General features: G+C 42.4%; 1 protein-coding gene across 2 annotated transcripts in view; it reads right to left on the bottom strand.

Annotated features, from left to right (window-relative positions):
• Positions 1–16,230, bottom strand: part of SVEP1 (sushi, von Willebrand factor type A, EGF and pentraxin domain containing 1) — a 430,677-nt gene that overhangs the window by 161,075 nt on the left and 253,372 nt on the right. For both annotated transcript variants that reach the window (XM_033926500.1, XM_033926511.1), the window contains exons 28-29: positions 11,719–11,843; positions 598–721 (exon numbers count right to left, since the gene is read on the bottom strand). In XM_033926500.1, coding sequence (XP_033782391.1) covers positions 598–721; positions 11,719–11,843 — 249 coding nt within the window. The remainder of the gene's footprint in view (positions 1–597; positions 722–11,718; positions 11,844–16,230) is intronic.

The following is a 16,230-nucleotide window of genomic DNA, read 5'->3' as shown; positions in this document are numbered from 1 at the left end:
TAAAAGCTTTTCTGATTTCCAGCATTTCCTAACATGTTCTTTTATTTTACAGACTCACTGCAGCTGATTATGATCTTACAGCAAGCATAGCACAAACTCCAAACATCCACTACAGAATGTAGTCAAAGAGTCAGATGCCTGGAGAGGGGTCACCTCTATTTAAATGGAAAAGCTTCTGTAAATCACAGCAATAAGAGTTGGAAAATGAACCTCCAAAATGAAGGTGAAAAGGGGAAAATAAATTCTAGCTGTCATAAAGGACAAGTAAACAAAATAAGCATCCATCAGCCATCTTTCTACATCATGACAGAACAGGAAATCTTCAATCTGTATGAGGTTGTGATAAACTCTTGCTACAAAACACTGAAATTTCAGGAATGGAGACTCATTGTTGTAGCTCTGAAGTTGTACAAGAAATACATTTGAAATGAATGTGATGGTGGTGAGTCTGCATGTATAGGGAAGGGATGAGGGAGCTATGCAGGAGGTGAAGGCTTTGAATAAGAAGGGTTAACATAGTATATGTTTACAATACTTCTGTACTTCCAAGAATAAAGCTATTTTTGTTCTAAAGAGCAAAAAAATGTAAGATCTAACCAGAACAGAATATGCTCTTTGAATCTATCTTCACTCTTCCAACAACTCCAGCCAGGAAATCTGGCCAGGCCAAAACATTTCCTTTCTTAAGTTCTTCTGGGCATGAGGTAGCAAGAGATTTCACCTGAAAATTAAAAACAGATATTGGTTTAATTTAGGGTCACCGGATTTTACTTTAGTAAAATCCGTACCACTAGACCCACCCCCCAGCCCACCGATCCCGCCCCCCAATCCCGCTCCTCCACTGCCTGCTCTTGTCGGGCAGGAGGACATCTGTGCATGCACGGATGCCCTCCTGCCCAATGCGATTTCGAGGAAGCTTTTCAAAACCCGGACAAAGTGCCAGGTTTTGAAAAGCCGTCTGGACCCATGGACATGTCCTCGAAAAGGAGGTCATGTCCGGGGAAATCCAGATGTCTGGTAACCCTAGTTTAATTGGTTTAAATTAGGATATGGACACAGCACACACAGTCATGCAAATAAACAAAAAATTAAAACAAGAGCAAATATTCAAAAAATATATAAAAACTAATACAAATTTCTGAGGAATATTAGTCAAAACACAGGATACAGCATTTAAAATTAATGCTTATATTCAGCACTGTTCTATGTATAGTCAGTAGCATTGGATTGGAAGATTAGGTTTTCACCTTCGATAATCTTCTTTCTGTTAGTCCCTTGAGGATTCAGTACACTAGGTTTTTAGTATAAATCATGTTTTATTGGCACACCAGCAGTAAATATACAATACAGCACGACAAAACAACAAGGTCGCGAACACCAATCCCTTCCCGCAATCTGGGAGTTGCAGAAATCCAAACACTTTTCTGAGCACATGCTCCTCCCACCTCAGATAGAGAGTTAAAGCCCCCTGTAGTTCAGTCCTAAAGCGAAGCAACATATCTGAATAAATCCATGACAAGGAAGGGGGTACTGGAGAAGCTCCCCAGCAACATAAACAATTTGTGAACTGGTCTACTTTGCAAAACATGAAAACAAGCAATAAACAGGCACATAGGCGGAAAGGCGGGAGAGGGGAGATATGATAGACTTTTAAATTCCTATGTAATATAAATGTGCATGAGTCGAGTCTCTTTCATTGAAAGGAAACTCTGCAATGAGAGGGCATAGGATGAAGTTAAGAGGTGATAGGCTTCAGAGTAATCTGAGGAAATACTTTTTTTACAGAAAGGGTGGTAGATGCCTGGAACAGTCTCCCGGAAGAGGTGGTGGAAACAGAGACTGTGTCTGAATTCAAGGGGGCCTGGGATAGGCACGTGGGATCTCTCAGAGAGAGAAAGAGATAATGGTTACTGCAGATGGGCAGACTAGATGGGCCAATTGGCCTTTATCTGCCGTCACGTTTCTATGTTTCTAATGTAGAACTAACCTGCTGTGTGCAACAAGCACTCATATGAGACAGCCTTCAGTAATGCATACTCATAGAAGTGGAAAACGTCCCACAGGATCCTTCAATCCTGAAGGAGAATAAGCGACGCAGAAAGCAGATGATTCAGAACAAGTGAGAAGGCAGGCCATACTAAATCCTCCAGGGACTAATGGAAAGAAGATTATCAAAGGTGAAAACCTAATCTTACATTCTGTTTAGTCCCTTCCAGGTTCAGTACACTAGGTGATGTACCAAAGCAAGGCAGCATCTAGGGAGAGACAGAAAAGCCTACCCGCAACACCAAGGTCCCAAAAGCTGCATCAGAGCGAGCCCCAATATTCACCTGGAGAAAATGGGTAAAGGTAGGGACCAAGTGGCCGCCCTGCAAATTTCATCTGACGAAAACATGCAAAACTCCATCCGCAAAGCAGCAACACTTCTAGTGAAGTGGGCCTGAAAGTAAAACGGCAGCAGCTTGCCACGGTGACATAAGCCGCAGTAAAGGCCATACAAATCCATCAGGTGATCAAAGCTATAGATGCTGGCCGACTACGCCAAGGTGGAGCAGTCAGGACAAAGAGGAATCAGATAACCAAAAATCATTAGTCCTCTCCAAAAGTGGAGCAACTTGCACAAGATCAGATCTTTTTGCTCTGAGCCAGTGGAATGAAACACAGGCAAATGAACCTCCTGGGTGACATGGAAAGCAGAAACTACCGTTGGTAGAAAGTAAGGTACAGTACGAAGAACTACTCCGGCGTCTGTAAGAAAGGGTCTCCGCATGAAAGAGCTCGAAGGTCCGAAATATGCTGTGCCAAGACAGGCACCACCAGGTCCTTAGCACACCACTGTTAGGGAAGCCTTCCAGGCTGAGGCAAAAAAAGCCATAGGTTAGGATTTCTTGGACTTCAAAAGCATTGAGAGGACCTCCTCTGAATAACTATGCCTCATCGAGGCTGAGTGCTCAAGAGCCAAAGCACCATGGGTCTCCATAGGCACTGGACCTTGACCGAGAAGGTTGCTAGGAAGATGGAGGTTGAGCTCCCTGACCTGCAGAAGACTGAAAAGATCTGCAAACCATGGATGATGAGGCAAGTCCGGAACAACTTGAATCACAAAGCTGGGATGCGGCACTATCCAGTGGATGACTCAACCAACTGAGGCCATGGAGGAAACACATAAAGGAGCTCATGAGCTGGCCAGGGCTGAACCAAGTGTCCAACCTTGAGTGTCCATGCTCTGTTCTTTGACTGAAGAACGCTTGCCCTTTGAGTTCTCTACTGATGCCATCAAGGCCATTTGGGGCTGACCCTAGTGATGTACGATCAGACGGAAACGCTTTCCACGAGAGGGACCATTCTTCTGGGTCCAGGACTTGTTGACTCCGACCAATGGCAATGCCGAGAGAGACAGAAGATGCAACTCTACCCAGCGAAACAGCATGTGAGCCTCCTAGCCCAAGGGAGCGCTTCTTGTACCCCTTGATGAATTATATACGCTATGCCATGGCATTGTAAGAGAACACTCATACTGCTTTTCCTTCCAGAGTGTGCTGGAAGCAAGTAATCCCAAATGAATCGCTGCCATAATAAACTGAGGCTGCCTTGAATCCCAGCACCTGCAGATAATGTCAGGGCATGGTAACTGGAAGGTTCAAGACATCTCTGATCTGCTGCTGAAGTTTTGGACTGCAGAGCTCGGGAAGAAACGCATGACCTTGCCGAGTGTCAAAGAGAAGGTCCAGATACTCCAAGGTCTGAGACGCATCAACTGTTTTTTTTAAGTTGACAATCCATCCCAAGATCACTGTTTTCACCGTACAGGAGCACTCAAGACAAGACGGAGCCCAGAACAACCAGATGTCCAAGAAAGGATGGACCTGGACATCCTGCCTGTGGAACCCCCCCCCCACTACAAGTACCATCATCTTGGTGAAAGTGTGGGGAGCTGTTGCGAGCCCAAAGGGAAGAGCCACGGACTGGAAATGTTGTTCCAGAACATGGAAACGCAGAAATATACGATGCTCTGGAAATAGTGGGATATGAAAGAAAGCTTCTGTGAGATCCAAGGACACTAGAAACTCTCCAGAAGAGACAGCAGCAATGAATGTGCGCATGGTTTCCATTCAGAAATGAGGAATCTGCAGGAAGCGATCAATAGACTTGAGATCCAGAACAGTCATCTGAGCCATACGTTGGCATGATGAAGTATAAAGAGCCCGAGGAATCCACCTTAGGTTGCTCAAAACTGTCAGCAGCCAAAACTTATAGTTTAAGAGAGAGCTGGAAAGAGTAGCCTGGGAATCCCATTATTCTGTAACCAGACCAAGAAGCTGTGGATGGGATGGAAAAAAAAACAGCACAATAGAATGGTTCATGACCAGACATTGTTACATGTTTAAAAGATTTTCTGATGGAGGGGTCCTCCCCCAAATTTGGACTCTCAGGGCGACCGTGCTGTATTAGTCGCAGCAAGGGTATCAGCTAGGTCCAAAATAAAAGCAGTGTCAGGAGACAAAAGCAGCATAATATCCGCATGGCATTATGCAATTGAGCTCTGCCATAGCTGAACAAGAGGGCTCCTGAATGGGTCCACTGGTTCAACTGGTTCGGAAGAAACCAACATGCTTGCTGGCTGCGTCCAACGAGCTGGGTCTGAAGAATAAATTTACAGAGGAGCCAAAAAAAAGTTCAGTGAAAATTCACACCTTGTCCACTGTAGGGCCTTGTTGAGGCACTCATTCTGCACCAAGAGTCTTTTAATGCCAGTGTTTGGCGCCAGACTCCAGAACAGCCTCTGGGCAGGATTTTTTTTCCTGAAATCATGGACCCACACCAGCGCCCCAACCCTAAAGGAGGCGAAGTCCGAAGTTCCTGCCCCCTTCCCCAGCATGCTGTGGCACACAGATGCTGATCCGATGCCAATTTGGCGCAATCAATACATTTGACAGATTAAGGGCAGGGGAGTCCATCCCAAATGATTTTTAATCAAATCGAGAGGTTTTGAAGCAAAAATAAAACTTTGAAAAAAAAAATTCAATAAAAATCCAAGATGGCCACCGCCAGCGAATTTCACACCAAAAACGGCAAAAATAAACCAAATCCAAAAATAAAAAATAGCGATTTGGGGTTTATGGAGGTGGGAGACTTGAACCCTACCCTCAGAAACTCTCAAAAATTAGTTTTAGAGAGTTTCACAGACCACCCTCAAAGCTCCTATAGGAAATAATGGAGATGTATTCACAGTCACTGAAGTGTCTTGCCTATCAGCTCTTTTCACTGTAGCTGAATGGAGAAAAAGGATTTTCTGCCTCAGAATAGCTCTAAAATGACCAGACTTGAAGATCTTCGGACTGCCAGTGGATGGACACTGACTGTAACCCCCCACCCCACGGTCTTCTTCATGTAACTGGGGGGCAGGAAATGCAGCTTGCACCCTGAAACCTGGAGGAGTTATACTCAGGATGCATTCAGCCTGCGTTTAAACCCTTGACAAGGTGAGCAGGCAAGCGAGTTCCCAGGGGAATGGAATCAGAGTCTAGGAAGGGTGGCACACAGCAGGCTGGCTCCACAGATCCACCAAAGTTTCTCAGTGAAGCAGCAGTCCGGCTCCGCGGGACTGCGTCCTTTCCTCTGACAAAGAACCAACGCAAAGGGGTCTCAAGGCATTCAAGCCACCAAAAAGACAAACTTTAGGCGAAAAAATAAGAAAAAGATGCAGAGCAAATCTAAAAGACTTCTGCACAGATTGCTTGCAGAAATTGAAAACTACAGGGGGCTCTAACTTAGAGCACCCATAGGACAAATTTTTCCCCGTCCCTGCAGGAACTCATTTTTTCATCCCATCCCCATGAGTTCTTTTCCTGTCCCTGCCCCATTCCTGCAAGCTCCATCCTCATCTGCACAAGCCTCAAACACTTTAAAATCATAAGTGTTTGAGGTGTGTGCAGTTAAAGCAGTGTTTACAGGAATGTGACAGGGACAGCGACAAAACTCACGGGATGGGGAAATTGAGTTCTCACGGGGATGGGGAAAAATTTGTCTCCGTGTCATTCTGTACTCTAACTCTCTCTCTGAGGTGGGAGGAGCATGTGCTCAGAAAAGTGTTTGGATTTCTTCAACTCCCGGATTGCGGGGAGGGACTGAACACCTAGCGTACTGAATCCGGAAGGGACACAAAAGAAATAAGTATTAGATGCTAAGTGCTATGAACATCATCTATTTACAGGCAGTCCCTGGGTTAAGAATAAGTTACATCTTTAAAGCTGTTCTTAAGTCAGATTTGTATGTAACTTGGAACATCTGAGAATCTGTGTGTTTGTATATATATGTATGAGTATACTGTCTGTAACAACATTAAAGAAACAGTACTTATAATAGTTTAAATAGAAAGAAAAGATAGGAGGTTTACACTTACTTTCATTCCATCGCCGTCTTGCATACCTGCCACTCCCTCTCCCATGGGCCAGCATCTGTCCTTCTGTCATGCTGAATTCTCTTCCTTCCCCACTCTCCATGGTCTAGCATCTCAAGAGCCTCTCCCTTCTTCTTTGCCTTGACCATTCTATCTTCCCTCTCCTCTTCTTGGCCTTGGTGAGTCTTCCTTCTCTTCCCCGCCCCAGTCCAGCATTTCTCTTTGTCTCTCTCTCCCTGATCCACCACTTTGTGGGTCCAGCATCTCTCTGTGTCCCCCTCCCTCTGTGTGTGTCTGGTCTTTGTGCTCATTCCTCTTCTTCCACCTGTATCTTATAAAACAGACCATGTGATGCAGTGAGCGGTGCAGGACGTGTCTTCCTGACGCTGCCTAGAGGGCCCCTCAGAATCTCCGTCCATCCACTGGTAAACTTCAATTTTGTGTCTTCAACTAGCATTGGGGAGAGAGACCTAACTTTATGGACAGATATATAATCCAATCTCCAGAATCGATGGCAAATAGAAGTGATGAGGCACCTTTCCTCTCTTTTGGGCACCTGGAAAACGTGTGTATTTGGAGATCACCTTACCGCAGAACTTGCTGGATTTGCATGACTTAAACATACAGCCATTGGTGGCACGGACTCGGCTCTGCCTGTTGAACTGGAGGTATTTCCCTATCTCCTTGAGATGCATTGCTCTGTATAATATGATGATACTTCCCCAATGGGTCTGTTTTATCAAATGTTACCACTGAGTTTGATGGAGAAGGTAGAACATTGGTTGTACCGATTGTTACGAAGATTTCTTTGGTTGGATGGCTGACCTGGACTCCCTTTGCAACAAGTTGCCCTGCCAGTAGATTGGGGGGGAGGGGGGTGGGGGCGCTTGGGTTTGTTATCACTGTGGCGCTTTATGGAAGCTTGTCATATGAGAGATATCCATGATTGGTTCCTATAAACATCCATTTTTCCTGGACCCCAGCGGAGCTACAATTCTGGATACCATATCATTTCAGTTATCTCCTGCATGTGCCTAGACTTCCAGCTGCTGTCTTGGGGAATGCCCATTACTTTTTTCTAGTTCTCTTGCATTTGACATGGTGCCAGGTGTGTAAACAAATGCAACTTGATTATCGTGTGACCCCTCTTCTAACTATCTGTGGTAATGATAATTTTTCACCAGGGATGATGTCAGCTGGATTTCAGGCAGGCAGAAGGGGGGGGGGGGATTGATGTATTTGTACCAAGTTCTTACAGATGATAGTACTCTGCATGCTTTCTCATTGTTATGAACTAGCTACAGATGGAATAGAATGGATGTCCTGACCTACTTGCAATTGAAAAACTATGTGACTTCTATGCCTACCTTCTCGCTCACTTCTGCTGTTTATGAGCGCCTCTCTGACCTTTATTGGTTGGATGCCCAATTGGTAGTGACTTCCTCCCTTCACTGGATTATGAGCGTGCGGTATTGGCCTGGCGTACTGAATTGTCGATAAATGTACAAGGTCAACATGTGCAGAAATACTTGAAAAACTCCATGGTTTGTTGCCAGATGTTTGTATTTTGAAATTGGTTATAAATTCAGTTGCTGAGTGTATTTAGTGCCCTGGCGTGCCTACTGGGTGACACTTGTCTCCACCGGTGCTTGTCCAAAGTGCACACACCATAGGGCATCTTTGTCCCATATGTTTTGGGACTGCTGTCTGGTTAGATTGTTCTAGTCTTCTGTTTTTTCACAAGTGGGATACTTGTGGTAGACCGATGGCACTACAATTGCTATAGTTTATTTTGGCTTTTTGATTTATAACATCCCATACCTAGGGGGCTTAAAGGATTCCTTAGATGGGCTGTACTGTCAGGCCTTAAAATTATTCTCTCCACTTAGAATAAGTCTTCCATTGGAGCGTATGGGTTTGCCCGATTGGGACTCCCGATGGGGACGAGTATTGCTTACCATTTGACAACCCTTTCTAGATACTTTGACCCCTTCAACAAGTAGTCAAATCTTAGCTGGTCAACCTTGAGTGGCAATTTTGTTCTCCTTACCCTCACATTCCCATGATCTCAGAGGGTGGGGGCTGGGGATTAGTTGGGGGGGGGAAGGGTTTATTTTGGCCAGCATTGTAACCAATATTATAATGTATGATGTTTTTATATAGTTCCACTATTGTTACATTGCTGTATTCATTATTTCAAAATTTGAATAAAAATAAATGGAAAAAATCCCCACCCCATCAGATATCTTCCTGTCCTGTTCCTTCCCTATCTCCTCTCAGCACACAGGTGTGGCATTGCGGCATCTCTGGTTCTCCCCTCCCCGTGGCCTTCCCAAAATGATGGTGGCTGGCAGGCAGAAGCAGTGCTGTACACAGGACACCCTTTTCCTTTGCTGCGTCTGCCTAAAGGAAGTGACATCATAGGAAGCAGACGTGGTAGAGGAAAGGCCCCAATAGGGCCAACCTCAGGTGTCTTGTTTACAGTGCTGCTCCTGCTGGCCAGCTGCTACCACTTTGGGAAGTCTGCAGGGAGGGGAGGAAAGGAACAGAGATACCAGACCCATGTGGTGAGAGGGAGAGGGGAAAGGTCACCCGCATTTGTAAGTACAAGTCTGACATATCAGACATTTGTAACCCGGGAACTTCCTGTAGTTTAGTCCTGCTAACTCCTAAGAGTGTTATATGAATTAAGTAAGCATGGGATATGCAGATAATTTATAAAAATGAAGTAAAAAATAACAAGAATCAATAAAGGAATTTTGTATGTGAGAACTATACTCTGGAAACTGCTATTTTACTCCACCTGTACTACCTGTGGATCTATAGCATCTTTACTCTATACTGTGTGGGACTGGTTTTTCTGCTCATTCTTCCTCTTACACCTGTGTGAATCCAGCATCTTTTCCTGTCCCATTCCCTGTTCCCTCCACCTCCCCTATCCTTCTCAGCAAACGACATTGCGACATCTCTGTTCCTCCCCTCTTTAGAGAGCGAAGATGCTGAGATGACTGACAGTTAATCTAAAGGGAGATACTCCTTGAAACAGCCATTTTTTGGTGAAACATAATATCATGTTGGAACCCCCCATGTAGATGGAAAACATTAAAATGATGAGTACAAATTCTAAATAATTAATAGTTAACATTGAATGCTGCAAATAATGTTGAAGGACTTATGAAGAGACTGGCTTATCAAAGCTCAGTTTGGACAAATGAAATACTTCTGAGGGTAGCCACTGAGGTCCTTTAAAAATTTCTTTCATGTATTGTGAGTAGTGAGGTTTTTTGATGTATTGAAATTATTATTTTTTCTTATTACTATAAACAGTTTGATGAAATAATAGTGTGCCGACGCAGTTCTTTTATAAAACAGATAGATAGATAGATTGTGAGCCCAAGTTTCCAAGTTTCCAAGTTTATTGATTTTTAATATCCCGACCATCAAACAATTGTCTGGCCGGTTAACAATCAGCTTAAAAAAAAAGAATAGATAGAAATAGGTTGTGAATGGAAATATCTTAAATTAAACATAAATGACAAAGACTTGACATACTTGAATGTGAGGAAATTGTGGTGGAAGGGAAAAAAGTTACATTGTATAGAAGAAATGGAGAGAGTGGGGAGGGGATGAACATGAGGAGGGGGGAACGTTAATGTAATGAATAATGGATACTTGTCTAATGAATGAAAAAGAGCATTTTTTTTTTTTTTTTTTTTAGGTTTGGTTAAACGCATCCTGAAATAAGAATGTCTTTAAATTTATTTTAAATTTAGCAAGTTGTTGTTCATCACGGAGATGTTGTGGCAGTGAGTTCCACAATGTAGGAGCGGTAACAGCGAAATTGGTTTTACGAGTATAATAAGAGTCTTTTAGGGACGGTATAAAAAGGAGCTTTTGGTCTGAAGATCTCAATGTGCGCGGGGAACTTTGGGGTATAAGAAGCTTATCAAGAAAAGTTGGTTGATGTAGAAGTTTGATTTTGAAAGTGAGAAGAATGATTTTGTAAGTAATACGGTAAGAGATGGGAAGCCAATGAGCTTCCTTTAAAAGAGGGGTGACGTGGTCATATTTGCTTTTTTTATAGATAAGTTTTATAGCGGTATTTTGTATTAGCTGGAGGCGTCGTAGTTCTTTTTGTGAGAGGCCGTTAAGAAGGGAATTGCAGTAATCTAGGTGAGAGATTACCAGAGAGTGGGTCAAGATAGTGATAGAGTCAGTGTTCAGAATGGATGTTAAAGATCTGATAATGCGGAGTTTAAAAAAACATACTTTTACTACAGAGCTGATATGCTCATGGAAGGTGAGATTGCTATCAATGATGACGACGCCGAGTAATTTAATTTTTGTTTCCATTTGTAATGGGGTGGATTTAATAGAAATAGTTCCGAGTAATGATTCTGATTTTTTGATGGGAAGTAGAAGTACACGAGATTTATTTATGTTGAGTGCGAGTTTGTTTGTATATAGCCAATCATGTATGGTATCCAGTTTATTATTTATGTCTTTTGTATCTGTAATATTAGTAGTATTGATAGGGTGGAGGAGTTGAATATCGTCGGCGTAGGCGAAAATGGTGAATCCGATGGATTGGGCTAGTGTAAGGAGGGGAGAGAGAAATACATTGAATAATAAAGGCGATAGTATAGAACCTTGTGGTACTCCGAAAGCCCACTGGGACAGATAGGGAAAAACGCTTGAGTACCTGATTGTAAAACTGCTTAGATAACCTTGATAGTCGGTATATAAAAACATAATAAACTTGAAACTTGAATGCCCTCTTATACATTTCACTCTGTCAAAAATTACAAAGACTGGGGGGGGGGGGGTCACTCGATGAAGTTGCAGGGAAATACTTTTAAAACCAATAGGAGGAAATATTTTTTCACTCAGAGAATAGTTACGCTCTGAAACACACTGCCAGAGGTTGTGATAAGAGTGGTTAATGTAGCTGGTTTTTAAAATGGTTTGGACAAGTTCCTGGAGGAAAGGTCTATAGTCTTTTATTGAAAAAGACATGGCTTGCCCTGGATCAGTAGCATGGAATGTTGTTACTCTTTGGGTTTTGGCCAGGTGCTAGTGACCTGGATTGGCCATCGTGAGAACGGGCTACTGGGCTTGATGGAATCTTTGGTCTGACCCAGTAAGGCTATTCTTATGTACCCCTAGTGGAGCATGTTATGTTCATTTTTCAGAAAGGAAAGAAAATTAAGGAAATATGTAGCGTTATGATAGAGCCTGTTAATGACACTGCACTACTGTTTTTGCTGCCTTCTTAAGCACCTGCAGTGTGTTCTGATACACTTTAACAAAATATTCACCTCCACGGCAGAAAGGGTATGATTCCAAATGTTAAGCTGGCTAATTGAGCCCACAAAAGATTCAGCTGGATTAAATCCTTCTCCCCTTTGATCTTGGTCCTGTGCAAGTACTAATACACCACCACCTAGATACAAAAGAAAGAAGCATCATGCTATAATACCTTTTGTAGCTTTATGATATCTTTCTGAAGTTAAGAGTGCAAGTTTCTTTGATAGTTAATTATAGCATAATGAGATTTCAGGCTTTATTTGTATTTCCTCTTAATTTGCATAACTACAAAAGAAATTCACCACATGAAGGTCAGAACAGCTGAGCTTCATCAAACCCAAGCTTCTTGTCCTTTCATCAATTATAATACACCTTTTAGTAAATAATTATAAAATATTTACTAGTGGTGTAGTTTTATAAGGCAACTCTGCAAGCAAGTGTTTTATGCACAGAAATGGTCACTTCAAAATCTGCCTAAGATATAAACTCCTAAATTTATGTACATAAAACCTGTGTGGACATTTGTTTATTTGACTTGGTCAGAGGCATTCTTAAGGACAAGGTTTAGAAATATTCACTTATTTTGTAAATTACACACATGAAGGGTTATTTTATAACAGGTCACCAAGGCAGAAAGAACATATATGAGGGTAGTTTGAAAGTTTGGTTAAAAAAAAAAAAAGCATGTTAAACAACATAGTCTCCACCAAGGGCTATACACTTGGAGCGGCATTTTCAAAACATACGTCTAAGTCCGATTTGGACGTATGGGGCTAGACGTCCAAACCTGGCAGTAAGAAAATGCCCATTTTCGAGAGGAAAACCATCATACGTCTAGAAATATATACACATCTCCCTCCATATTCACGGGGGATGCGGGCAGAACATAGCCGTGAATACCGAAAAACCGCAAATAACTTTTTGCATGTTATTTGCGGTTTTTCGATAAAATAGACCTGAAAAAGATAATAAACCGTGAATAACCCAACCTGCGATTTGCTCTGTACAACGCCGGGAGCAGTGATTTCCTTCAGGAACCACCGGGGGCAGCGATTTCCTACATGAACCACCAGAAGCAGCGATTTCCAATGTGAAACGCCGGGTTCAATGACGAAAATTAGAGGGGTGGAGTCAGCAGCCGAAAAATCACGAATACGAGAATCTGCAGATATAGAAACCGCGGATACGGAGGGAGAAGTGTGTGTATATATATATATATATATATATATATATATATATATATATATATATAGATAGATAGATATAGATAGATAGATATAGATATATGTTTTGTCACAAGCCTGACTCCCATTATGGCCTTGTGCCAGTTAAGAGCCCAAGAAATCGCCCAGTGAAAATGATTAGAGCTGACCAGTATGTTCCTGCTGGGCAGGAACAGGACCAGCAAGCTCAGGCTGAGTTTAGGCAAGATTCAGTACATAGCCGTGGGGAAAAAACAGTTTGGTCCCTTTAAATCCTCCATTTTTGAAATTGCTGACCAAACAGGTTAGAAGGCAGCCTCAGGTGCAGAAAGCCCCTGCGTAGGGCTGGGTGTGGCACAGCAGTTTTTAAGCACTTAGAGAGCTGTCTGTCTGAGAGGAGAGGGCAGTCAAAGGAGGCTTTCATGTTGGAAGAGCCTGCACCTCCCTCAGAGCCTGCTGATGTGGAAATGTTGAACCCAGAGTCAGAAGAAGCAGCCCTGATAAACCAGGTACGTGAGGAAATGGACTGGAGTGCTTTGCCAGAATTTATGCTTGCTGAAGAGATGGAAGTACAATTTTGAAAAAAGTCACTCTGTTAAATGATTATAAGATGACCTGTATATAATTCTTATCTACTCTTAATCGAACTCTGCTCAGAGACATGAAGGCTGTTACCACCGCCTCACCACCCAATCATTGCAGTGTTCAATATGGGTCAAAACTGTTGCTGATTATTATTACTTAAGCTACTGCTTATACTTTAAGAGCTTAAGAGTATATTTCAAATTTGAGAGACTTAGCTTTATAAATGTCTCTGGTTCCGACGTGCCACGTTTCGACTACTGCTTCAGGGAACCGGTAATCAAATTCAACGTTTTTGAAAAGGGTGTTGTCTCAAAATCTTTGCATGAAGTCACTTTTTCACTCACAGTTTAATTCCTCTCCACTCTCCATAGTGACTTTTTTCAAAATTGTATCAATTATTTTTAGTCGCTCAACATATAAGTACTGTTGAGTTCATTGGCCCTCGAGTATTTTCTGGAAGAGATGGAAATAAGCTGATTGAATTGTGGGCTTGTGTTTTTGAAAAGTTTTCTTTTTGTGAACTTTTTGGGTTTTTGCTGGGACACTAATTTAATTACTGTGATGTTTTGAAGGAAGTCACTGCTGAATAAGTGAATTCTCTGTGTATGCTAGCAGAGGGAAGTGTGCTGGTAATTTATTCTGCTTGTTTGGCAGTTGCTTTTTTGAGCCAAGGTGGCTACTGCAAGCTGAGGCTTGGTTGCAGTGAGGAAATACTTGCAGTGTCCTTCTTAGAGTTGGAAAACCCTGGAGGCTGGGGCAGGATCTGCCCAACATCTGTGCAGAGGGATTTGAGGGTTCATTTTGCTCCTTGTCCTGATAAGGAGCCATTTTTGGCAAATCCGCCAACCTTCTACTCTGGAACTCTGAGGAGAAGGGAAGATCTATGACATTGCAAAGTTTTTTTTCTGTTTGCATTGAGGACTACAAGTGACTTAATTAAGTTTTGTTGCAGTACTGCTACAAGGAAGTAAGACTTACCTGGGACATAAGTTGAACACTGAGAATTAATCAGACCAGGCTAATGAGTGCAGCATTATTGAACTGTCAGTTGATGTTACTGTTATTTTTGCACTTTTGTTTTTTCCTTGCATTCTTTTTTTGATCCTGACTGGATAATAAATAAATTTAAGTTTATCCTTTTGATACTTACCTGTGAGAGGCCATTCTGTTCAGTGTGCACAGTGTAAGCTATCCACCACAGGGACTTCCTCCCATTTGAGGAAGCACGCCGGGGATATTTTGTGGTTGTGTGCCGGTCCCTGCTATGCCCTAAGGGATGGCCACGCTACTATATATATATATATATATATATATTTTTTTTTTTTTTTTAAATCCTCTGTCTGAATGTCCAGGCCATTGGGACGCCGGGCCCGTCAGGACATCTATCTTTATACCATTATTTTCAAACAAAATTTTATCCAAGTCCCAAACATCCAGAACAAGACCATTTGGACATGGGAGGGGCCAGTCCTGTAATGGACTGGCCACCCAGACATGACAACAGAGCAGTAGGGCATCTTAAAGTGCACTGCTGTGAATTTCACAAAAAGGGTACTAGATAAATATCTCACCAGAACTCCCATATAGGCTATGGTGAGCCCCCCAAACCCACTATACCTACCTGTCAACAACCCAAATAGCCCTTATGACTGCAGGTGGCACCTATATTACATTACATTAGTGATTTCTATTCTGCCTTTTACCTTGCGGTTCAAGGCGGATTACATAAGAATTGTTAAGATATTAAGAGGTGCATATTGTTAAGATATTAAGAAGTACTTAGGGAAGAGACTGAATATTTTCTGGTTTGCTATAGAGTAGTTGGTATCGCAGGAGGAGTTCAGAGTATGTTTGGTTGTGTTATATTGGTTTTATGTATTTTTTGAAGAGTAGGGTTTTTGTTTCTTTTTTGAAGGTTTTGTAGTCTATGGTCGAAGTCAGCAGATTGGTGAGTTGTCAGTCCAGTTTGTCTTATTTTTTTCAGTGAATAGATAAGTCTTAGGGCTGTGTTCTGTATTGTTTGAAGTTGTTTTATCGCAGTTGCTGGGCAGGGGAGATATAGTATGTTGCAGTAGTCTATTAGGCCAAGGATCAGTGATTGAACCACGAGTTGGAATTGTTTTCTGTCGAAGAATTTTCGGACTTGTCTTAGGTTTCTCATAGTTGCGAATGATGTTTTCATTATTTTGTTGATTTGTGGTTGCATGGTACAGCCTCTGTCAGCACTCTAAGGAGTTTTAGCGTGGGTTGAATGGGGTATGAGATCGAGTTTATTACCAGGTTAGTCAAGGTTGGGGTTTTGCTGTTTTCTAGGAGTATGAAGTTTGTTTTGTCATAGTTAAGTTTTAGTTTGTGTTCTTTCATCCATGTTGCTACTATTTCAAGTGTTCTGTGTACTGTGCCTACCATGGAGGGCTCTAGTTGATCTAAGGGGAGGAGTATGGTGATGTCATCTGTGTAGCTGTAGGAGGTAATGCCTAGTTTGTCTAGGTAGGAGCTTAGGGAGGCAATTGGTTGAAGAGTGTGGGAGACAGGAGTGATCCTTGGGGAACTCCACATGGGTTGGACCATGGTTCTGATGTTTCTTTGTTTGTTTTGACTCTATAAGTTCTGGTTTGAAGGAATCCTTTGAACCATGTTAGTACCTTTCCTGTAATTCCTATTGAGTCTAGAGTTTGTAAAAGGATGTTGTGGTCTACTAGATCAAAGGCTGCGGAGAGATATGATCAGCATTTT

Source organism: Geotrypetes seraphini, chromosome 1, assembly GCF_902459505.1.
Source record: "Geotrypetes seraphini chromosome 1, aGeoSer1.1, whole genome shotgun sequence".
In the NCBI taxonomy this organism is placed as follows: Eukaryota; Metazoa; Chordata; class Amphibia; order Gymnophiona; family Dermophiidae; genus Geotrypetes; species Geotrypetes seraphini.
The sequence above is the reverse complement of the archived record's forward strand: the minus strand, read 5'-3'. Positions and strand labels throughout refer to the sequence as shown.